Raw genomic sequence first — 24,234 nt, forward strand, 5'->3', positions numbered from 1 at the left:
TAGTAAAACATTAAAGGTATAGTTCACCAAAAAGTGGAAATTCTGTCATCATTTACTTACCCTCAAGTAAACAGGAGCACCATTGACTTCCATCGTAGAAAAAAATACTATGGGAGTCTTTGGTGGTCCTGTTTCCTGCTCAATTACAAATATTGTCCTTTGTGTTAAGCACAGTTGCAGCCGGTGTCACATGTAAGTAGCTCTAATTTTTTAATATGTGTTCTGTGCATTGAGTGAACTTATGTGCATCAGGTGTCTTGTCAAAATAAGTGCCTGCGGCAGATGCGTCTAAAGGGTTTATGATCAAAGAGATGTGTAATCAAAGTTTACTGTTAAGGGAGTGTCTTGCGTGTATTTTGTGAATGTGAGTGTCTCTTTAATCATAAACATTTTTTAATTTATTTTGACAAAACACGTGATGCACATGGTTCACATGATGCAACAAACACATATTTTGAAAACACGAGCAACACACGTCACACTCCGAACACTTATTTTGAATTTGCGCCCCTCCGAAGAGCAGTCACGCGCCGCCACTGATTAAGCAAAAAAAATTACAAATAAATTAATTAATAATAAAAAAAACCACACAATCATTTTTAACTAAATCATTGTTGTCAAAACCATGGTTATTTTGTGGTTTCCATGGTTTTACTGCAGTAACCATGTTTTTTTAACTGTAGTAAAACCATGGTTAATTTTCATAAGGTAGGGTTCCCACTCTGAGCCAGATGTGAAATTCCCTGACTTTCCTTGTCTTTCACTGACTAAAAAGGTGAATTTCCATTTCTGGAAATGTATGAAAAAACATATTTTGAAAATATGAAAATCCATATTCCATATTTAATTGCTATAATTGGCTCCCCAGTGCTTCTATCAACCTAGAAAATTTGAAAAAGAACTAACCAGTAACTTAGTTTTGGTAAACCATTCGCTGCAAGCATGGCTCCCCTTGTGATGTCAGAACAGAATAATACCGCTCCTTAATCTGCACTATCCAACCACGGCACTGGCATTTAGTGCAGAGATCAACAAATTTTTTCACGTTTTCCTTAGTAAACAGGTGACTGCATGTGACTTAAGTTAAGTGACTGCCAGTTGACGAGCGGGAAGGGACTAAAATGAGTGCCGCAGGGATGACGTATTTTTGTAGGCAAAGCCCGGAAGCAAGTTAGCATTTTAGCAATTCTGGTTCCATCCAACCATAAGAAACATACTTCCAAAACTGTTTGAATCCTGACCGTGCGCTGGACCACCGTTGTCTCGTGCGAGACTCGGAGGTCACTCGATGTTTAGGGCGCAGTGCGACCGCAGTGCTTGCTGGGACTTGTAGTGCAATGCTGCGCATTCTGAATGGAAGCAGGCCAAGATCAAAAAAATTAAATCATTGCATGGGCCGGGTTTAAATGTGCACCTTGTATTGGAAACATCTATGGGATTGTTGTGAAGAACCTTTAAAGCACCTTTATTTTGAGTGTCCCGCAAACTTCCGGGTCAGCCTAAAAAATTAACGTCATCCATGCGGCACTCATTCTCACAAGATGCGTACAAATGACACGCAGTGTGATTATCGTGCAATAGATACGCCAAATTCCACTTTTGCGTGCATATGATACGCCAGTCCTTCCCATTCACTTGTATGGCGAATCGTTTCGTGTCGTTTTATTTATTGGTTTCTCATTTGTTTCCTGTTTTTTAAACCATTTTCGCTTGGGTTTAGGGTTAGATTTTAGATTTGTTTAAGCAGGTTATTTAATATACAGGTTTCTATATGTTTTTGTCTATATATAAGCCATGGTCGCTTGGAGTTGGGGTTAGAGATGGGGTTTGGGTTAGGATGTAATTTTTATATAACAAAAAGTTGTTCTAACCTTAAACCCAAGCGAAAATGGTAGGAAAAACAGAAAACAAATGAGAAAACAATAAATTAAACGACACGAAACGATTCGCCATATAAGTGAATGGGAAAGACTGGCGTATCATATGCACGCAAAAGCGGAATTTGGCGTATCTATTGCACGATAATCACACTGCGTGTCATTTGTACGCTTTTTGGTGAGAATGAGCTGGAAACAACGCAATGAAAAAAATGATATAGAAATTTTTCAATATATGACTTTGTCTGGAATAGACCTATTAAAATTCCATGATATTCCAGAAATTCCATGAACCGTGGGACCCCGGATTAAGTCAATAGATTTACTTAATGTAACATTAAAGATGCTAAAAAGCAAGAATAGGTGTTTATACAAACATACTTTTACCATAAAGCACAAAAATGATGAAGAAAGGCTCATCTACAACTAGTTACAAATCAAAGCCAAACAGGACTTGACAAAAGTATTAAGTATTTTAGGGTATATAAAGCATAATTTGTTTAACAAATATAATACTGTATATCACCTACTAGCAAAACACAGTAGAAAAACTTGCGTTGATGTGTTGAATATACAAACGGTAATTTCCATACAGTACAATCAGACAAAAACAAGGTGCTCCAAAATGAATAAAAAAGCACCATAAAAGTAATCTGTACGACTTATGTGATGTAACAAATCGATTCGCATTAGAATTAAAGAGCAATGGGAATCAATTAATTAAAAATATGAAAGTGGATGCTGTATAATAAGAAAATTTGCTCAGGAACATCATACATTACATGCAATATATGTATTATGGTTAAAAAACAATAGCATTATAAATATATGTTCCTAACATATGACAAAACTCACATCAAACACATTCTTAATAACTCTTTATTCACACTGAAAAATTCATATTCAATATCAATCAAAGTGAACTCACATCCAAGAAGAAAAATAGGCACTGCAAGCAAGGAGACCAAAAAGCACCTTTAAAAGTCAGGCTACATTTGTGTTCAGACTAAACATTTATCATCTGTTCCATTTTATTTCAAAGAATGCTTTGTTCTCCACTTTTGCTTACAGGAGCACTTGCATAGCATTTTCCCCAAACTTCATGACCTCCCTGTATCGCATGTCACTTCAGAAACAGCTCGGCTCTCCGAGTGCACGTATAGGATTTGTTTCTAATCATTGGGCTTTCAATACACAGTGGAATCCAAGTGTCTTTGACCACTACTATGATTTTCCAAAAAATTTTAAGATCAAAAATTTCAAATTGAATAAATTGGATAATATTTCCAAATCTTAACGATCCATGTTTTCCAAGGAAGATTTGTGAATTCTACCAAAAATTTAAAAGGAGGCAAGAAAATCCGATCTTGTGTAACTTCATCAGTATTACAGATTTGCTTGAAAGTTAAAAATGTAAGAAATTAAAGGAAATTATTAGTCATAGAAATTATCACATACAAACATTAGTTTCCTCAACATCTGACTCTTTTTTTCCGTGTGCCACAATTTCTATAATTTCCATGGAAAGTTTCCAAAATTTCCAGAATTTGACTTTATTTAAAATGTCTTGATTGTTTCTCCTCACTGTTATCTGTCGCTTTGGATATAATCTCATGGCAATTCGTACATATTTTACGTATTTACATGCTATATGCGCAACGTTTGGTGCAAAATACAAATTTAATCATTTAATTTACATTTGGCGTTTTCTACATTCATTGCGCGCTATAATGAAAATGCAATCCCATGTGTTTTACCAGTTAATGTATTTAGTCAAATTACATTTAAATGATCATTTTGCTACAGTTTTTGCTTGATCATGTTAAACACATCTAATCAGCTCAGGTAATACATTTCCAATTTAATTTTGCAACTTAAAAAGCATAGAAAACGCATTTAAAACAGGACCAAATGTAAATTAAATTAATGAATTTTCATTTTGCACCAAACATTGTGCATATAGCATGAAAAATGCACATTTAAATACAGAAATGCATTGCCATTGATTTAAATTTGCCACAGGATCTCACTGTATCTTTGATCTCAAAAATATTACACTGTATAGTCCAAACATTATGAAAGCCACCAAACTTTTTTTTCAGATCAAATTCAGCTTTTCAGAATGCTATTACTTATGTCATGAAATTGAGAAGCAAACGTAAGGCCATTATAACCAGATCCTGTATCTGGCATTGCATACTGCATTTCTGAAGGACCAATCATTCAGACAAATGTTGCAAAATATATTCACCCGAACATGAAATATATGGAATTGATATTTCTGGAGTAGTCTATGCGTGACATATGCAACTTGGTCTATTTCAAGTCTTGTTAAAGTTCATCGTTCTTACTAGAAGACGGTGATTGGCCTGCTTCTCCGATTGGTCGCGCCTCTCCAGAAGCACTGTTTTTTGATTGGAAGCTGAGGGAGGCGGAGTTTATGCAGTAACGCTTCTTTGTCGGCCGGGGTCCATCATCAAAGAGGTGGCCAAGGTGAGCTCCACACTGCATGAAAAAAATACACTGTAAAAAAACGCTTGAATGGCTGATGAAACTAGATAATCGTCTTTGTTTTGTACCTGACTGCAGGTTGTCTCCACTCTATGCATGCCGTATGAAAAGTCATCAGTTTGCGTTATAGACTCCTTATTGATCAAATCGAAAAAGGAAGGCCATCCTGGAAAACCAGCAAAGAATTCATTAAGTGAATCTTCAAATGCAAAATGTTTTAGGATCTTGTAATGAAAACGCCTTGAGTATTGTATGGATCGCATTAATATTTAACAGGACTTTGTTTCATGCTGATCCAGACACAAAGTGATCTTCCATATGCCCTACAGTATGGCTAGCCAGCGTCTCATGAGATCAGGAAAAGAAATAAACCTTACCAAAAACGGACAGTGTTATCGACTATCCCGAAACCGTGTTTCTTTTAAACTTTTTACCCAGTAACAGGGGTGGGAATGGAAAGAATGGCTATGTTGGCTCATGGGTGGTCCCTGCTTATGGCTCTTTGGGATGGTGGAACGTCTGGAGAAGAGGAACCTTGGGAACTTACTACTACACAGCGTTGCCCACATACATGTTTAGATCTTTCACACAAAAAAATCACGGCGAATTGAAAAAATACTTAGGACCTCAATGTGTCACTTTGTGCAGCCTTCTTATTGTTGGTAAAACGCCAATAGCACTGTAAGATACATGCCACATCCCATTATTATTCAAAACATGCGTGTGCAATTTCTGAACCACCAAAGAAAAGTGCCAGAAAGAAAGTTTCAAATATTGACAGCCTCGAACAGTAAATATGACAGTTTAGCTACTTAAAAACTCTTTGGCCGTCTTCCATTGCTCACAAATTACATGTTTGTCCTCGTGATTATGCCAATGTTGAGGATGAGTTTTGTCGGGCTGTCCAATAAACAAATCGTAATTCTGTTTGGTTGGCACAACATGCTTTCAAAAATCCCTGTATTTTAATTAGAGATGCACCGATAATACATTTTTCCACTTATAACCGATTATTCGGGGTGATATCTGTTGCCGATAGTTTGGTGGTTATAATAGCTTGCATTATACTACGGGTCTGTTGAATGCTTGAATCTGATTGGCTGATGAATGTTCTGAGGCGTGCAATTATTTTCTGGGAAATGCACGGCGAAGGTAGTTTCAGGCAGCTCTCTTGACCGCATTACAGTCCCATATCTCTTCGCATAGTTAACTGTAATAACGTACTAACAAAAACAACATGACAGAAGATTTTCAGAGGCAATAACAACGCAAAGAGACGCACAGAGGTAGCCTCATTCACACAATCTCTCTTGCTCGCCCTCTCTCTCTCTGTGTCTCTGTCGCTCTTGCTCTCTTTCTAAAAACTTCATTAATAACTGAATTAGAATGCTATCAACGACTCAAGCCTCCATTGCCAACTTTAAGATGACGTTTTAGAACAAACAAAAGAGCCGTTGGATGAGACGCAGAAGAAACAGTCCTACTCACAATAGCAATTTTAGTACAAAAACCACACGAATCCCTTTAAATATATCATGTGATCGATGTCTTGAGGTATGGTAACCGTAGTATAAGCGGAATAATTGACTCCGGGCCGTTGAATTATTGAAAAATAATGCACACCCGAGGTGTTATTTTTCGTATAATTCAACGACCCCTTGTCAATTATTCCTTACTTAACTAAATTATGAAGTTTACATATTCTGATTGTTATATTGAACTAGTGATATTTATTTTACGCTTTCTATAGACCGTTTCATCGGATGCACACACGTAGCGGTTAAGCTATGTTTATACTCGGCACGTCCCACAGGCGCGTTGGTGCGCACGGCAAAAATTACGTCAGGGAGGAGTGGGCGGTCGTGCGCGTTGGGTGCGCGAGACCCCATTTCGCGTGGAGGTGTGCAATGCATTTTTTGTAACTGTGCACGCAGCTCCGCATCCGAAAATTACCGAACTCGAGGCGTTTCTGTCCGAGCAGACAAGCCTGTGACGTATCTCTTTGATCAATCCAAGCAAACAATGTATATATTTATCTGACACACTGGAAGTAAAATATGGAAACTTTGCAGTTTAAAACACAAATTATTTAACATGATTCAGAATATTCGGCTTATATTGGTATTGAATGAACCACTGGATGAGGAATAAAATACAAACCTTAAGATGTCTGTACTGTTTGTTTAGTAAAAACGTTAAAGACATAATAATGTTTAATAAAGACCTGGCGGTTCAAAACATAGTGCAACAGGGAGCGCGTCAACTATAAACGCCTCGTCCGTTTGGTGAGACGCGCGTGCGATCCGCGGAGGCTTGCGTTGCGGACCAAAGCGCGAGTATAAACAAAGCTTTACACGCCTAAACTGAACTTCTGGTCTGTATTTATTTATTTTTCTGGCTAGTGGCTTAACTGATATCTAAAACAAATACCATGCTTAAAATTTAATTTTTGGGTTTCTAAAGATGAGAGGAGACAACGAACATGGATCACAATTTGGATCACAAAGGTTTGTCACCCAGGCAAGGATTTAACTCTTTTCCCGCCATTGACGAGTTATCTCGTCAATATAAAACGAGTTCCTGATTTAGCATAAAAAACGTTTTCCTGATAAATTTTTATGCTAATCTGCAATAATGCCATTATCTACTAGATGGTGCCCTTACCCAATAAAAAGAAACTTGAAGCCAAAACGTTATTAACTAAATTTTAAACTCCGTGTATGTTTTGATTATCGTTCTGAATCTGATCTCTAACAAAATTCCTTCACAAAAATTTAATTGTTTTTTTTTATGCCCGTTTTTTTGTTTATTTTAAAGCAGAGGGTCTGTTGTTTCATTTGATATATTTATATGTTTATATATTTTTAGAAGAAAAGAAAGGCATTCTGTGAAACTTTGTAAAAAACCACAAAAAATGATGCCGGGCAACTTTTAAAAATATGGCTGCCAGGGAATGAGTTAAAGGTGCTCTAAGTGAATCTGTGTGAAGTCACTTCTTGTTGACATTCGAAGTGTTGTAAAACAAAACGGAGCGTAGCTAACTCCTCCCCCTCAATTCATGCTTTCTAAACGAGTCTTGAACGCGTCCCACTCCCAAATCCTTCTTGTCGTCTATTGGCTGGAACACTTTGTTATGTTTCGTGGTGGTAGGTTTGACCACTTTGTTTTTGTTGCAGTTTCTGGAGCCTGGGCTGTCTACAGAGACCGTGTTTTGTCCAGTGTGTTCAGGGGACAGGCAGCTGGAAGATAGTGAGGAGATGTTACTATATGAAAAAATAAATTGGCCTAAAACCTGTGTAATAGATGATATGCGGTAGATATGATATATAAACGAAGGTAATCTACTTACCTTGATACAAAAATAAACTACTATGGCTGATAGCCGACATTGTAAAAAATTGCTTTTATCTACCACTACTAATTATTGGCCGATATATCGGTGCATCTCTCATTTAAATAACACTATAGTGAGGTGCATGTTTCACCTTTTAAATCCTCAACCACTATCATCAGCACCATGTGCGGCCATGTGCCACACATCAATGATTCAGTTAAGGCATATTTTCCTACACTGTCAGAAACATGGTCAAAAATGTTCCCAAGCGGTCACTGAGGCAGTACCCTTTAAAAAGGTCCTAATATGTAGGCACACGCATGTATACATTTGGTACCAATATGTATCTATAAGGTTCTAATATGCAATGTTTAGGTGTGAAAGTGTACTTTTCAAAACAGTAAATGCATTTTTTGACATCGTCTTGCAGGGAGAATTGTTTAAGGACCATTGTGGGAGATTTGGAACTTAATTCGGCAACCGGTAGCGTAATCCATTATGATAACCAAGCATCTTGAGGAAGCAGGAGTTGATTCACTTCTGTCATACTGTAAAACAGAAGTCATTTGAGCACTGCCTGTCCACCTTCCAATTTTATCCCCCCCAACTCTTCCTGTTAGGATGGAGATGCTTGGCTACAACTACAAAGCCACAAAATTCCAATCAGATGGAGGAAGCTCTATGAGGAATATAGGAATCCTATGACTCAGACCGGGAGGATCCCAGCGGATCACAGCAGATCTACTTTTAAGGAGCATTATCAACGGGCCAAAGCGCTCGGTGAATGAAGCGGTGTTGCAGCACTTTAACAGAACAGGAAATTGAGTCTATACGAGGCCAGTTCTACCCGTGCACGACGCGGGACGTTCCACTTCCACCTCTCCAGCGAAGACAGAAACAAAAATGTGATTTTCAACACTGACCCCATATGGTTCTCATTTCTGCCCGCTTTCTGTGGAGAATTCATCCATACACATAAACGGTGTTTAAAAATAGCACGTATAAGGCTGCAGAAGTATGGGATTCGAGTCTGTAACGAATCAGCATACCATAGCTGCAATATATTATGCTGGCATTGTATACATTTAGCATTGGTTTAGTTTGAGCTGATGAGTCTTTTTAAGCTTTTAAAAAAAGGTTTTACGCACATCTTAATCTCATAAGAGTAAACTATGTCACTGCAACAACAAAAGCCATTTGGGCTTCATTTCGAACAAGATGCTCAGCACTTTCAAACATTACTTCATGACCAGATTCATGGGATTTGTCACACGGCTGTTTGTTACAACGAGCCGTAAAGCTTGCATTTGAATCATGTTAGGACAGTAATGTACCTTGACATAACATCCACATTAAGACGACTAACATAGGTATTAAAGTCTGTGTGAAGTTCAATATTCAATGTGTTCTCCGTTTGTGACAACACAAACAAATTTGATATTAACCACCCAGCCAAATTTGAGCGAATAAAAAAGCTAAATAAATAAAATAAGGTTATCAAATTCTTGGAAAAACACTGGGGGTGTGCCCGCCTTCTTTGAGGAAACCACGCCCACCCATGGGAAAGCTACCGTCTCTTTTAACTTTCAAATACCATTACAATTTGGAGTGCGTTTCCCAAAAGCATCGTTAGCCAACTACTGTCGTAAGTTTCGTCGTTATTGATAAAGTTCAACAATCTGGTGTTTCCCGAAACCATAGTTCAAACGAACATTCGCAAGCTGCATCGCAAACTTGTGTGGTTTGAACGACACCTCTTCACCTGTGGTTAGAAGCATCGTTCCTTGTTATTAAAATATGTAGACTTACGCTGATCGTGCTTTTGAACAAAATAAGCAAAACAAAATTTAGTGCATTCTATAGCCATCATTTTAAATATATAAAAAATGTATTTTATGCCGTTAAGTTCATAAACTACAGAGCCCCTAAGGGGACATGGAGCAAAAATTAAATAAAGTTTAGTTTTGCGTGCACACGTGAAGCTATCGTGTAGTTTCAGGTGCGCATGCGATAGTTTCAGGTGCTCACGCGATAGTTTCACGTGCGTACGCGAAAGTTTGATGTGCGCGCGAAAGTTTCACGTGAGCACACAAACTAAACTTAAAAAAAAATTCTGCACATGAAGGTTTCGCGTGTGCACATGAAAGTTTCACGTGAGCACATGAAACTAAACTTTAGATTTTTTTACTTCAATGCCACCTTAGGGGCACGGTAGTAAACAGAATTAAAGCGCTGTATTTGAAAACTGCAGTCGTAAGAGCTTTAAGACCCTGGGGAATCCCTGGGAGAAGTGACTTAAGAGGGAACTTGCGCATGAATTAAATATCTTGAACTTAAACTCAAAAAAACTAAAATCACTGTAATAAAATCCGTTTTTCGATTCAGTGTACATTATTTTACAGCAATAATCTGACATTTGATCGATTTAAACAGATTAATTAGTACTCCACCTTCCACGTGACATCATCAACTATGTTGTTAAACCAACATGGTTCAAACGACGAATGTGCGACAAAGTTACTATGTTTTCGGGAAACAAGTCTTGACAAGGTAGTTAATTTCTCCAACTTTGCATCATACTACGGTGGTTCAGCAGCGATTTACGTCGTTGTACTGGAACGCCCCCCTTAATGGATGCTTGTGATTGTGTTAGGGGTGGGGCCATGCTTAGCCCCACCCAAATAATTCTGAACACAAAGTGTCGAAAAACTGTTCATCGGTGTAACATTCAGTACCATGTAATTCACAGTCTTTGTAACGTGTTTCAGCAATACATTTATAAGATTTATACAAACAATTCTCTTCAAAATCAACCCTTATCAATTTTTCACATCTCATTAAACAAAATTATAAATATCCACTTTCCCCAGAAACACACCAATTTATCCGTTATTCCCTAATTGCCAGGAAGTTATTTCCTAATAAGAAGACAGATTACTGCTCACTGGCCGAAGTTTGATTTGCACAAATTAAGAATTCCCAAAAATTCCAAAGTGACAGCAGTTGAATGTTTACAGCCAGTATCATTAATCTTACAGGAAAAGATAGCGATCATTAAAATTGTAAGCTTCTTAAATCAGGATGTTGTTTGATGTAGGTGCTGTAAATCAAACATTAATGAGCAATAAGGCAATTTACTGGATTCACATTCGTCCTTGCAATCAACCATAACGCAGGTTGATGAGGTCAAACTCTCCCTTTAAGGAGAACGAGGGTAAAATGAGCTTTTCTCTTTTACTCGATTCTTACTGTAAACATTCGGCACACTACACTCAGAACGAAAGTTACAAAATCTGGGACGGTACCCTTTAAAAAGGTCCTAATATGTACCATTTAGGTACATATATGTATCTGTGTATTTTGTTAACCAAAGAAAAAATGTTGTGTTGTGTTATAGGATAGTGTGGAAACATACCTGATCCTGAGTCAAACTTCTTATCAGACCTGCAATGATATGCAAAGTGACAAAGTATTAGTATAAACTAAAAGCCCCATTCGCACGTGATGAGTATTACCTGGTGACCTTTGGTGACTTGTAATAATTGCATAGGTTGAATTTAATCTTTGTACAGCGCGTTGTGAATGTGTTAGCATTTAGCCTAGCCCCATTCATTCCTTAGGATCCAAACAGGGATGAATTTAGAAGCCACCAAACACTTCCCAATATCCCTATTTAAAGTCTGTTACATGAGTAGTTACATGAGTAAGTATGGTGGCACAAAATAAAATGTGGTGATTTTTAAGCAGATAAAAAATGAGAACTATATTGTTATGGCGGAAGTGCACTTAGTTTGCAGAACTTCGACATCGGGCGCAGTAACATCATCACTCCTGGGGCTAGGCTAAATGCTAACACATTCACGACGCCCTGTACAAAGATTAAGTCCACGCTTTAAAAAAAGATAAGTATGTATTAATTCATCTAAGTTGAGGTAAGAACATAGTAAAATATTGAAAAACGGTGGTGTTTTCCTTTAAGCTGGTGTACATGCGGCCTGCTTTCACAAGAATACGTATTTTATGAGTTGGCTAATTCGTGTGACTTTGTACAAAGTGAATCATACAACAACATACCATTATAATAAATAAACAATAATGAAACCCCACCCCTAACCCCGTCGTCAAAGGGGCAAAACAAAGCAAAAAAAAAGTACAAATGTGGTCGTACGAATTAGCCACCTCGTAATGTATGGCAATGTTAAAAATGAGGTCTTCTCAACACTTACGTGAAAAGAGGGGCACCACAGACGGCACAATGGTAGGTTCCCTCCTCTTTGTTATCTGTATATTTTCCTGTGAAAGCACTTAATAGAAAAATAAACAAATTGATATTTAATAATTCAGAATATACACTGGGGTTCCTACATTGGGTTACATGTTAAAGTGGATTTACATTTTCTATGCCTTGTGTTTGTATGGGACAGTACGCTTAAAACATCCAATGGACTATTAGTGTGGACAGAGGATGAAATGTCCGTATGTCTCAAAACAGAGAAACTTAAACAAAATTCCCAGAATACACCTTTCTGGGTCCTGGCTCTCCTCTCCCAGGCTAGGGGCATTTTTCACATTCCTCCTGCCAATGGACCGATAAATACTTTCCCCACGTGTTTTTTACCACCGAGCGATGGAGGGGGAGAGAGGAAGCTTCAGTGTTTTCCCTTTTTACTTTACATCCTTCTGCACAACATCTATCTCAATGCCGTTGGTCATTCAGGAAAATAGTGCCATGCATTTAAGGCTTTAAAGAATCACTAAAGAGTTAACGTGATGGTTCCATGATGCGTTTCACTTTTTGTTTAAGTGCTATAAAAGTCCCCAGTGCTCGTATCAACCTAGAAAATGCGAAAAAGATCAACCCAGTAACTTAGTTTTGGTAAACCATTCTCTACAAGCATGTGGAAAAATAGCTCATTTGAATTTGGCTCCCCTTGTGATGTCAGAAGGGGATAATACCGCCCCATAATCTGCACTATCCAACCACAGCACTGCCATTAACGGTACATTCACACGGGGCGAAAGGGTTAACGCTTGATGGAAGGCTTGTCTGAAACCTGGCCAACAGCCAATCACAGTGGCCGCTACACATGCTGCGGTCTTCCATAAACATAATTGGTTATTTGCATAAGCCTATCTGATTGGCTGATGCACCGTTGCCGTTTAAAACGATGAGAAATGTTCAACTTCTGCCGCGAGCAAACGGCAGTGACGCGACGCCGACGGATCCACAATTCAATTCGGAAATGCATCATGTCACCCATTGAAAGTGAATGGGAAGCGCTAACGCTTACGCCATGTGTGAATGTACCAATAGTGCAAAGATTTGCCGATCTAATTGGCTGACGCATGTGTTGCCGCTTGGAAAGTTGCGAAATGTCAACTTCTGCCGCGAGCAAACGGCAGTGACGCGATGCCGATAGGTCCACAATTCAGTTTGGCAACGCATGAAGTCACTCATTGAAAGTGAATAGCGAGTGTTAACGCTTACGCCCCGTGTGAATGTACCGTTGGTGCAGAGATTTTCCGATCTGATTGGCTAAAGCACGTGTTGCCGCTTGAAACGATAAGAAATGTTCAACTTCTGCCGCGAGCAAACGGCAGTGACGCGACGCCGACGGATCCACAATTCAATTCGGAAATGCATGGTGTCACCCATTGAAAGTGAATGGGAAGCGTTAACGCTTACGCCATGTGTTTATGTACCATTAGTGCAAAGATTTGGCGATCTGATTTGAGAAATTTTCAACTTCTGCCGCGAGCAAACGGCAGTGACGCCTCGCCGATGGATCCACAATTCAGTTCAGCAACGCCCCGTGTGAATGTACCGTTAGTGCAAAGATTTGGCTATCTGATTGGCTGACGCACGCATTGCCGCTTGAAAAGTTGAGAAATGTTTAACTTCTGCCGCCAGCAAACGACAGTGATGCGACGCCGTTGGATCCACAATTCAGTTCGGCAACGCATGATGTCACCCATTGAAAGTGAATGTGAAGCGTTAACGCTTACGCCATGTGTGAATGTACCGTTAGTGCAAAGATTTGGCGATCTGATTGGCTGACGCACACATCCCGCTTGAAAATTTGAGAAATATTCAAACGGCAGTGACGCGACGCATCCACAATTCAGTTCGGAAAAGCATGATGTCACCCATTGAAAGGGAATGGGAAGCGTTAACGCTGAAATTATCTATATGGCATTTTGAGCTAGAGCTTCACATATGTACTCTGGGGACACCAAAGATTTATTTTACATCTTAGAAAAGTCTTGTAAAATGTCCTCTTTAAAATAGCTGTGGCCCTTGAAAAGGGCAAAATTCAGACTATTTGCAAAAAAATCATTTATGTGCACATCCAATTCATGCATGGGTGAAATAAATCATATGTAGCCAAAATTTTTATATTAATAATCTTGCTTTTAAGCATATGCAAAAATAAGATAAGAAACACATTTATTCAGGAGTTTTGTCAGGTTGTCTTGTATGTGGTTTAGTTAGGGTGGGAAAGTCACCTTTCTGTGCCTTTTTCCTGAGTAACATGGTACTGCATTGGGGTCAAGCGTTTCCTCAACTCTTCCTCGGAGAAGGTTTTGGGCCATGTCTTCTTGCTACGACACGTTCCTACGGGTAGAACGTAAGGTAAGGCAAACATAAGAGTCCCTAATCACCAACAACTCTTAAAGGTACTTTAAACCTCCAGTATTTATAAAAATCAATGCTTCTGTATGTCTCTTTCCAAGCAGGAGGTAGCGCTTTTGGTTATTTTTGTTGCAATTTGGCTAATGACAAGGATCTGTCCGGTTTAAATGCTCTGACTCTTGCCTGGAAAAAGTCACAATTTCAGTGACACACACACACACACCGAACATTTCCTAGTCACTGATGTGCTACAGCCAAAGTATTGCACTGTGGTAAATTAGTTTATCCCTGCAAAATATACACAGAGTTGTACAGAAAGCTACGGTAAGAGTTAGTACGCAAGGTCCTAGTTTTACAACAATGCTGACCTCTAGAGGTCAATCCTAAAACGTAACATTGCTGAAACCGACAGCTTTTAAGGATTTGTACCAAGCGGTTCCAAACTATTAATCCCACTGTGATATATCCATCCCAATAAACGTCATTACATTCGAGACACATTCCTGGGAAAAATAAGGCGCCTAAATGTTTAGTGAAAGCAGATTACAGTCAGAAATCTCCACTTTAGCAATGCTATGGCCTTGAGAAGACAAGCATGGTTTTAAAAGGGGCCATATGTCCATTTGTACCCTATTCATTCAGTGGGACGCACAGCGGTTTTGAATTACAAGCAATTCTTCCGCAATTTCCAATTACCAAATACTTTCTCCGCGTATTTCGGCTAATAACTATTTTTTCGCCCGTTGCCATGTTTACGGGGGGTCTGTAGTACTACCTCCTTATTGTTCTGCTGGTTTTACAGCTAGTGTTCTGGTGAGAGCGGGTCTCCCTTCATTTAGGACTATGTGGAGAATTCCTCTCGACAAGATTGAAACCATGTGAATAAAGGAAATAATGGGGTCTTTAAAGGTCCCGCTGGTGAATGGGTTCCATTGATGGGCTCTGCTCTTTCTAGTGAGTACAAAGTTACTTCTGACAAACACGGGAAGAGGGGAGGAAAAAAAAGAGGACGGGCCCCTCCACTCCCTGCAGGATTTCCCATATCCCTTCTCATCTCTGGGAGAGGGGTCTTCTGGATCCTATTAGTGAGACAGGGAGAGAATTCCTATTTTTTTTTGTGAGTGTGTATGGAGGGCTCTGAACCCTATTTATACTGTGAGAGAATGGAAAGGGGGTAGAAAAATGTTTTATTTCTCGGTTTGTCTAGAAATGCCTCTAAGGAGGCATTTAAAGAAATTCAGGAATTTGGTCCGTGTCACCCCCTGCAAATGATTTAGATTTGGTGCACCGAGAGGTCACTCTACAAATCAGCACGTTTCTCCCACATCCATCCGCTATAACCTCAACTGAAAGTTATTTCCTAATTAGAACCAAGATTTGTTTTTTGCACATTTGAAACATCTATTTTTCCTCTGTTTTTTTTACAGTTTCTCTCACTTGTGTTCTTAGCAACTCATAGCAAAAGGTGATTTTTTTTTAAGGTTTTTAAAGGTGATTGCAAGTCAACACTCTATTTAATTACGATGCAGTTTCCCATAAAATACTTGATTGAGCCGTCTTACTTGAAAACTTCTTAAAATATATCAGTGCCATTGTTTTGTCTCAAGATGCACCCCAGTAATGGTTTTTCTAAGGTACGCTTGTAAAAACTACTTAAATGTCCCATTAAACTAACGCCGCCTTACAACTGTACATAACATTTGAACACGACTGTCAGAGCTCACCCCCTAGTGGCAGTCCTCATGAAATTTCAGTTTAATTGTAAATTCGTGCCAACGTGACAGAAAAGCTTATCCAGCGCAAGAGCCTTCAATCTACAAATATTCACTGTATAGCGGAATAAATAAATTAATTAAACAATAAACAGCTATGCATATATGACAAAGACTGACAATATTTTTGGAGAGAACATATTAAGACAAGTAAAAAAAACTTAAATATTAAATAAATAATTTATTACTTATCAGTAATAAATCGTTTTTAAAGGATTTAAGCGTTACTAATAGAAAGACATCACTTCCGGTCAGCATATCGCATGCAGTGTATTTGCACAAGTTCAATTTTTTTAAAGGATCCAACGTTCAAAACGAATCCAAAATTACCGCAGCTGATGCAGCCCCTTTGGGACTCTCCACAGGGAATGATCGAGTTCCGGTTTATAGGCCGTCATTTGTCATAGACAGTGGAAAGGCAGATTAAGGCCTAGTCCTGGATTAATCTAAACCCTGCCTGGGAATCTGCCCCAAAAACTGGTTAGGAGTAGTCTAAACCCTTAACATCAAGATTTACACTTTAATTAATATTACACTAAAATATAGATTGAAAATGATCTTAACATACAGTGGGTAGGACATTTTAACATAAACCATATTTCATCTACTGCCTTGCAAGGGCTATTCACCCTTAAAAAATGCTGGGTTAATTTAAACCCAGTATTGGACCAAAAATGAACAAACCTAATCTTTTGGCTTGTAATTTAATGGGTCGTTTTAACCCAAAATGATGGGCTGTTTTAATGCACAGTTGGGTGAAATATAAACATTTTCTGGGTAAATTTAACCCAACGGCTGGGTTTGTCCCTTTTTGTCCCAGCGCTGGGTTAAAAATAGCCCAACATTTTTCAAAAAGGTTTTTTTCCTTTAGGAAACGACAATCTTGTTATGGTTTTAACATAAACTTGTCCATTTCAAAATATCAATCTTTTAAAATAATTTTTTGTGCACCAATATACAAAATATAACAAAGTGTGCCGTTGGGTCAAAAAGGGATGAGCCAAGCCCACTGGATTGTAAATCTTTTGTTTCAACCCGCAATGCTGGGTTTTAACCTGAGGGCATCCTTCCGATCTCTCTGATGAAGCCAATACGGAAGTGATTTAAACTGCAATTCATCAACTGGCCGCTATTGGCTGGCTCCAAAAGGGAGTTAATTCCCATAGACCTCCATATTAAAATGCCCAACTTTAGAGCAGAAAATGTTTACAGCCGGTATGTTGTTGGTCTGTACAGCTAATTTTGCCCTTCATGACAACTGTGAGGGGGTTAATTTTTTTGTAACTCATCCGTTTAAATTATATTAAGCCTTAAAGTTCTGCATAATTAAGGGTGTGACCACTTAAGTGACGGCCACTGCTGTCACTAGTCAAGCTAGGCGGACATGGTTTTAACAACCAGCCACCTCAGCTTCACCCACGTCCGCCTCTTTACTCATTTTCGGATATCTGCGAGTGATGTGCGGTGACGCTTGGCCAAGATGGCGACGGCAGGCACTGCCTACTATTGGCCTTAAAAAAAACGATCTTCAGAAACCTATGGGTGATGTCATGGACACTACGTCCATCTTTTTTTTACAGTCTATGGTTTTAACCCATTTTTGTTCAAATATGAACATTTTCTGGGTTAACTTAACCCAACAGCTGGGCTCGTCCCTTTTTCACCCAATGCTGGGATAAAAACCCAGCATTGATTGTGTTTCAGTTTTGCTAATTTTTGCGTCATCTTGATTCCTACAATGAAACATGTTTTTTGAAATACCAATCATTAGTAGCAACAGTTATTGTTGAAGCTTGACTGGGCATGCAGGCTTAAAAGAAGGCAAAACAGTGAGTTAGGTGTTAATCCATGAGCAACTGAAGATCTATATGGAGAAGAAGCATCAAGCACATGTGACGTTTTAAGGCAAGGGGTTGTCAAATGCAGAAAAACCAACCTGAGCATCAAATGGAAAATCAGGCAGCCTGCTGTAGTCTACACTTTAATAATGCTGGGCTTTTTCAACCCAGCACTGGCTCAAAAAGGGACAAACTTTTGCGTTGTAAATAAACCTATGCTGGGTTGTTTTAAAGGACCCATATTATGCAAAATCTACTTTGGATTTGAAATATGTGTTGGCAATGTGTGAACACAAAAACCCTACAATGAAAAAATCCACCCATTCCTCCTATTTTTTTATTCCCACTAAGCCAGAGCTTATTAGACATGCTCTTTGATTTTCTTGTTAATGTGATGTCACACTGACAAAAGCCACGTCCACTGCTACTGACTGCCTAGTTAACTTTACCCAAAAGCTTTTTTTAAATGTGTTTGTAAGCACGTTTTAGCATAAATGCGGCTAATGATACTATTGTCCCGGACTGTAATCACATCAACCAGATCTATTTTAACCAAAAGCAGTAGCTTTGCTTCTGCCCAAATAGGGGAATTTTGGGCATGCCAACAAATGACCTTTGTGATATTTTGAGCTAAAACTTTACAGACACATAAGCACACCTGAGACTTATATGACATCTTGTAAAAAATTGGCATAATATTGGCCCTTTAACCCATTGTTGGTTCAAATACAAAAATGTTCTGGGCTTGTCCTGTTATGACCCAGTTAAAAATAACCCAGGATGTATTGTCTGTTCACCTGTTGAAGATCAGCCAGATACTAAATGAGCAAATGAACAAACATGCACATCGGCTGCAAATATATGCAAAAAATATATAAGGCCATTCAAAGCAACTGAGAGTCAGGCTGCCTTTAGTTCAATTGCCAAGTTGGTTTCTCTACAATTGAAATTATCGTCAAACCAACCGCACGCCTCTTGCTGAAGGCTCACACAGAGGAAAGCATATAGACACTCGAGAAAGCAATGCACACTGCACACACACACAGCATCCAGGTGACCTGAGGGAAGCCCGCAAGCCTTCAGTTTTACAGGTTGGCCCTGGCTGACCAGATGCAGAAGATTGAACCCGGACATGGCTGGAGCTGACGCTGCTGGGACAAGAGATAGGGACGAGACAAGGATCGCCCGCTAAAACACCCTCCTACTTCTCAGGCTAAAAAAATAGGACAAACATAGGCGAGAAGGGAGAGGAAAGAGAGAAAACACAACATTGGTCAACACAGATGTCAGTCACAAAGATAGACACTTAGAGCGGCCAATCACAGGACGGCTGACGCTTTTCATGCAAGGAAAGACTGATTACCATTGCTATGTAAAGAGAAAGAGAGGTTAACAACAACTGTAACAATACATGTAACAGTTAAATATACATCTGAAGCAGAGACAGATAACATAGCATGTATTCTGTACAATTAGACAACAAACACATTTGTTAAAATGTATATAAATGAGTAAATCCCATGAAACCTGCAACAATCACATGATACATTATGTTTTGCGATATCGTTGTTGTGATATTGTAGCACGGGCCTGTATTTTTCCTATTTTAAGGAATATAATAAGAAATCATTTTAAACTCTAAAAAATTATTTCTAAACTCATCCGCTGTTTAAACGGCTGTAGCACATCAGAAAACTAAACTCTTTTCACACTCATTCCACTTGAAAAACTAACCATACTAACTTATACTGAATGCTAGCTGAAGAATAGTCTTGTTGTTCAGTCCCACTGAGTGATGCACAAAACAACAATTTATAAAATAAACTGTATATAACCCATTTCAGCATTACAGCCCGAAAAAGCTGATTGTTTACAATACCTATCGCAGTGGGCGGAGTCAAAGTAAGTAGACGCTCTGCTGATCTAGGGGAACGCCTGCAATGGAGCAGGGCGATGGATGCGAGCGGGGCCATGGATCGGAGAAGACGGACAGCCATCCGTCTAGCCTATGTAAATGTGAGTACACAGTGGGTTCAAGAGCAGGAAAGAGTGTGCCAGCGTCACCAAGCAGCCATGCATTTAAGAGTCAAAATAATCTACCTTCTCCAAGCCTTAAAATAAACTTTCATCTTAAAATAATAGACAATTAAGAATAAGATGCATTCATTCCTGTTGAGGTGTGAAATATTGTGCAAGACAAGTTTACACCTGAACTACATGAGATGCAGGCAAAGCCTCAGATTGCAATTGAGTGAGAGGGTAAAGCTTTGGTTTATAAGGAATGAGGTCCATCTAGTGGTCATGCAGTGTGGTGAAGCAAGAAATAAGATTTTATCAAATAAAGAGAGGCATGAGAAGAGACCTAGATGGCTAATTATAATTTTTTATTAAGCAAAATAAGATTAAACGTGTTTATTTTTATATTGGCCTAAAAAGATTTAAGCCACACTACAATGTAAAAAAAAACTATTTTAAACAATAAAAAAATCTTAAATTGGTAACATCAAAAAAAAAAAATTATAATAAGTTTATTCAACTTTAAATGTCACTTTAGTTTCACTTTAGATTAAAAATGTAAGGTGAAGAAAAAAACAAACATTTTTTAGGTGTTACCAATTACGGTAATTTTTAAGTTTATCCAATTTTTCACTTTTTACAGTGTTCCACATCTTCATAAAAAATTTGCTTTCGAACAATTGTCCCTTTGCAATGACTTCTTTCACACAATATAAATGGTTAAACACTTTTTAGGGTTAGTGTACATTAAAAACAATAACAAACTATACACTGAAAAAACAAACTTTTGGGTTTAGTAAATTATATTAGATTAAATCTCATCTTTTTTACATAGTAATATTAACATTTATTGAGAACTAGATTTTCCTAAAGTAAATTATAAATAAATACACAATTAATTCATGTAGAAAAATAACTGTGTTGGAATAGTAAGTCTTATTATATATTTTCTGTATTATTTAACTGTTTTATAGTCACTGCACATAAGTAAATTTTAAGCGAAAACTTTAGCATGTTCAAGTCTGCTTAAAACATTTGAGTTAATTTAACTTTTAAGCGTATAAAATCCATTAAACTAAAACATTCAAGTGAAATTAACTTAAAATGATTAGTACATGTTGTAAGGAATACCCATAATCCTTTATGCCTAAATATTTTGATTATTTAAGCTTTTTTACAGAATAAGAACGGATAAGAACGTAAAATACTTAAATATTTGTCAATAAAACGTGGCGAGGTTTAAGCTCTTATATCATTGATGTTGTTTTGTTGTAAATTATCATTCAGGTGATCCGTGTTTACTTACATGAAACCTGTTCAGCACTTTTATTGTATTTCTCTCCACAGTACTGACAATTCACGTCAAAAAAGCACAGTTTTGTGTGTGTTTCTGTAGAGAATAAAGTTTATTCAATGACTGACTTGAATTTTGTATTATAATACCATTTATAACACCAAGAGTAACGAAGTCCATACAACTATGTTAAAGAAAATAACAAACAGTACAATCTACCATACAACAGTAAATAAGTTGCATTTAATGTTTTTATTACAGCAAAGCTTCAAAACGTAATAGACTTTACATAAACAATTAAAATAAATCTTACTTTAAAATAAAAATAATTAAGTGACATGTACTTAATTATTTAACAGCTGTTCATTATCAAGATTTTATTTGATTTTGTGTAGTTTTACTTGAAATTAAAGCAGTAAATTGTACTTAAAAAAGTTTGTGCAAAATTTTATTAAGTTATATTTTTCAGTGTAGCTTTATAGCAAATTAAAGTTTATTATACTTTTTTATTGTACACCACAGATAAGTGCAAATGATCTTCTAAATAACAGCCACTATCCTGTAAATCCAATGCATGTAAGCTAAACATTTAGACTGCATTGAATCTGTAGACTGACTGACAGGAGTTATTACAACACATGCACAGATATAGACATAAGCAAGGCCACATTTTAAAAATAGCCAGCACAGACTTCAACAGTGGACTACTTCATTCAATTACTCCAGAGTATGATACTATTTATTAATAATTGTCTTCGGTGTGAAATTTACATAGTTAACATTCCTGAAACATCTTTTAAAACACTTTAAAAACCTTGGTTTTGCAAAGATTTAATAAATAATTTGCCTTAAGAAAGCAAATCTTCTATCTCAGAAAACTGTATTTTGAGGAGCACAGACGCAAAGCCGCTAAACGCCAAACTGTATAGAATTGCTAGTTATGCAGCTGTTAAAGCAACTTACTGTAGTTTTACATTTATGTTATTTAATGGCAACAGTTTGTTCAAAGTTAAATAAACATGAAATGTTAACAAGTCTTTAACTTTACAGAATAAAACTATAAAATAACAGCCTCATGCAAAGCTTTCTAGGAACCAGAAATCCTCAAACTTTTTATATTTTTCCTTCTTATTTTAGTTCCCAGAATGCTTTGCATGAGGCCATTTTAGTTTTTTCTGTAAAGATAAAGACTGGTTAATCTTTTGTTAATTTATCTTTGAACAAACTGTTGCTAGTTAACAATATAAATTTAAACCTACAGTAAGTTACTGAAAAACATGTCAGACTCACTTGGAGGGGTTTGCATCTGAGCTCTTCATTTAATCCATATGGATGCATTGGTACACTTTAATGGAAAAAGTGAATGTCATTTTATTTAGTTAAAGAAAGCCATATCAGCATAGATGTATTAACTTTCTCAATTAACCTACATACAATTGTCATAACTATATATGGTCATAAGAGACGAATGAGGACAAGCAGATCTGTAGCCCTTTTAGGGTCATTAAAAAACAATGACTAAGTGAATAAACAAACATCTCAAACATGTAAATATTTTGGCAAAACTGCGCAAGCTGTTTTTGTTACAGACACAGTGGACCGTATTTAGCAGGTTGAATAGGACATACTCTCAACCAGAAAGACCAGAACATTCAGTTTCAGTAGTAAATAACCTGACCGTCAATCACACACAGACAGCAACATCCCTGCTTAAAAAAATATAGGCCTTTATAATGGTTTCCATTACAAATATGAACCATTAACTGTTTACCATTAATAAAACCTTCACAAAATGTAATTATATAGTGTGTTTTGGGTTGTTTCCCAAGTCGGATTTAATGGTGATCTATTTGTTCCCAGTCACAAGATAATACAAAGATGACTACAGACAGTTTTCATTAAAACCAATACAATTCCCATAACAACCATTAAATCGATTATCCGTGATGATTCCGACTTTTTTTGTTTTTTTATCTATAAAATTAAACCTTAAGTGTCTGTTTACTGCGTACAGAGACACAGGACCAGTTAAAATTTCATTTTAGTATGTGTTCAGTAAGGCAAAGCGTCATTAAATTAACATGACATAAAATATTAATGACCTCAAATGATCAGCGGTCTCCATAAACACAACGTTACGTAACAATAGGCGTGTACGATATCATGCAGCGCTGACATCAACATACCGCGAGAGCGATTCATAAGCTCAAATTCGAACCGCACTCGCGATACTTTGATGTCATGTAACGGTCAAACTGCGCATGGACGGTTGCAGTCAAGCACGTCGTCACCTGTGGTAACTGATATACCTCTTACAGATGACCACTGAACACTATTTGGTGGCTGTTTAATAACAAAAAAAGATTGTATATACATAGAAGTCATAAAAAAATCAAACGGAGATCGTAATATAATACAACTGCGTCAACATCGAAATGAAAGTAAAGTATAACTCTATTGCTTTACGTGTTGCACGCGCAGTTCTTTCCAGCCGGTCCTGTCACCCGCAGTTTGCGTTTACTGTAAAGTCCCTTAAAAGTGCGTAATAAAGATTATAAGCGTGTAAGACGGAGTTTAACGTACCAGACAGAAGACACAGTGCTAAAGCAAGGCACAGCAGCAGACTGGAGAGTGGAGGAGAGCAGCGCATTTGTCAAACAGCGACCGTCTGTGTACTTCTTAGGTAATGACAGATGCATTGTGGGAAATTCCTCTCGCGCGCCGGTCAGCGCCGCTCCAAATATGAGCAATGCGTCATTTCAGCGCATGGGTACTCAACCATTTTTGGGACGTCATTAAGTTAATCATCATTAAAGAAAAGAAATGCTAAAGCGTAATGTATCTTATGACATAAAAGAATATGACAGGGGTGACAAATATGAACTTTTATTTGCGTATGTTGGTACGGTATTTTTTCATAAATTATCTCAAGCTTTTTAATGTTAAGTTTAAATTAAT

The 24,234-nt window shown here is 37.6% G+C and overlaps 1 protein-coding gene across 7 annotated transcripts; it reads right to left on the minus strand.

The window, feature by feature from the left end:
- Positions 1-2,742: 2,742 nt before the first annotated feature.
- msrb3 (methionine sulfoxide reductase B3) lies at positions 2,743-23,987 on the minus strand. 7 transcript variants are annotated; one of them, XM_065285022.2, is made up of 8 exons: positions 23,860-23,899; positions 21,289-21,372; positions 19,846-19,972; positions 14,230-14,338; positions 11,949-12,026; positions 11,138-11,166; positions 4,457-4,554; positions 2,743-4,382 (listed from the first exon to the last, which is right to left on the minus strand). In XM_065285022.2, the coding sequence occupies exons 3-8, from the start codon at positions 19,961-19,963 to the stop codon at positions 4,209-4,211; spliced, it is 606 nt and encodes a 201-aa protein (XP_065141094.2). In that variant the 5' UTR covers positions 19,964-19,972; positions 21,289-21,372; positions 23,860-23,899; the 3' UTR covers positions 2,743-4,208. The 7 variants fall into 7 exon arrangements, with proteins under 7 accessions (XP_065141094.2, XP_065141093.2, XP_065141096.2 ...); XM_065285021.2 differs by lacking the exon at positions 21,289-21,372 and having other exon boundaries at positions 23,860-23,980; XM_065285024.2 differs by lacking the exons at positions 19,846-19,972; positions 21,289-21,372 and adding an exon at positions 19,025-19,179 and having other exon boundaries at positions 23,860-23,964.
- Between the last annotated feature and the right edge of the window lie 247 nt (positions 23,988-24,234).

This window comes from Paramisgurnus dabryanus, chromosome 1, assembly GCF_030506205.2.
Source record: "Paramisgurnus dabryanus chromosome 1, PD_genome_1.1, whole genome shotgun sequence".
Taxonomy (NCBI): Eukaryota; Metazoa; Chordata; class Actinopteri; order Cypriniformes; family Cobitidae; genus Paramisgurnus; species Paramisgurnus dabryanus.

Bases quoted from the DNA above. Each gene is read 5' to 3' on its own strand.
- msrb3 (XM_065285021.2), bottom strand. From the start codon at position 19,963: ATGGCTGTCCGTCTTCTCCGATCCATGGCCCCGCTCGCATCCATCGCC. The intron at 11,167-11,948 runs GTAAGTGTTGAG...ATATCATTGCAG, and splicing joins TGTGGTGCCCCTCTTTTCAC to GTCTGATAAGAAGTTTGACT. The intron at 4,383-4,456 runs GTACAAAACAAA...TTTTTCATGCAG, and splicing joins TGGAGACAACCTGCAGTCAG to TGTGGAGCTCACCTTGGCCA.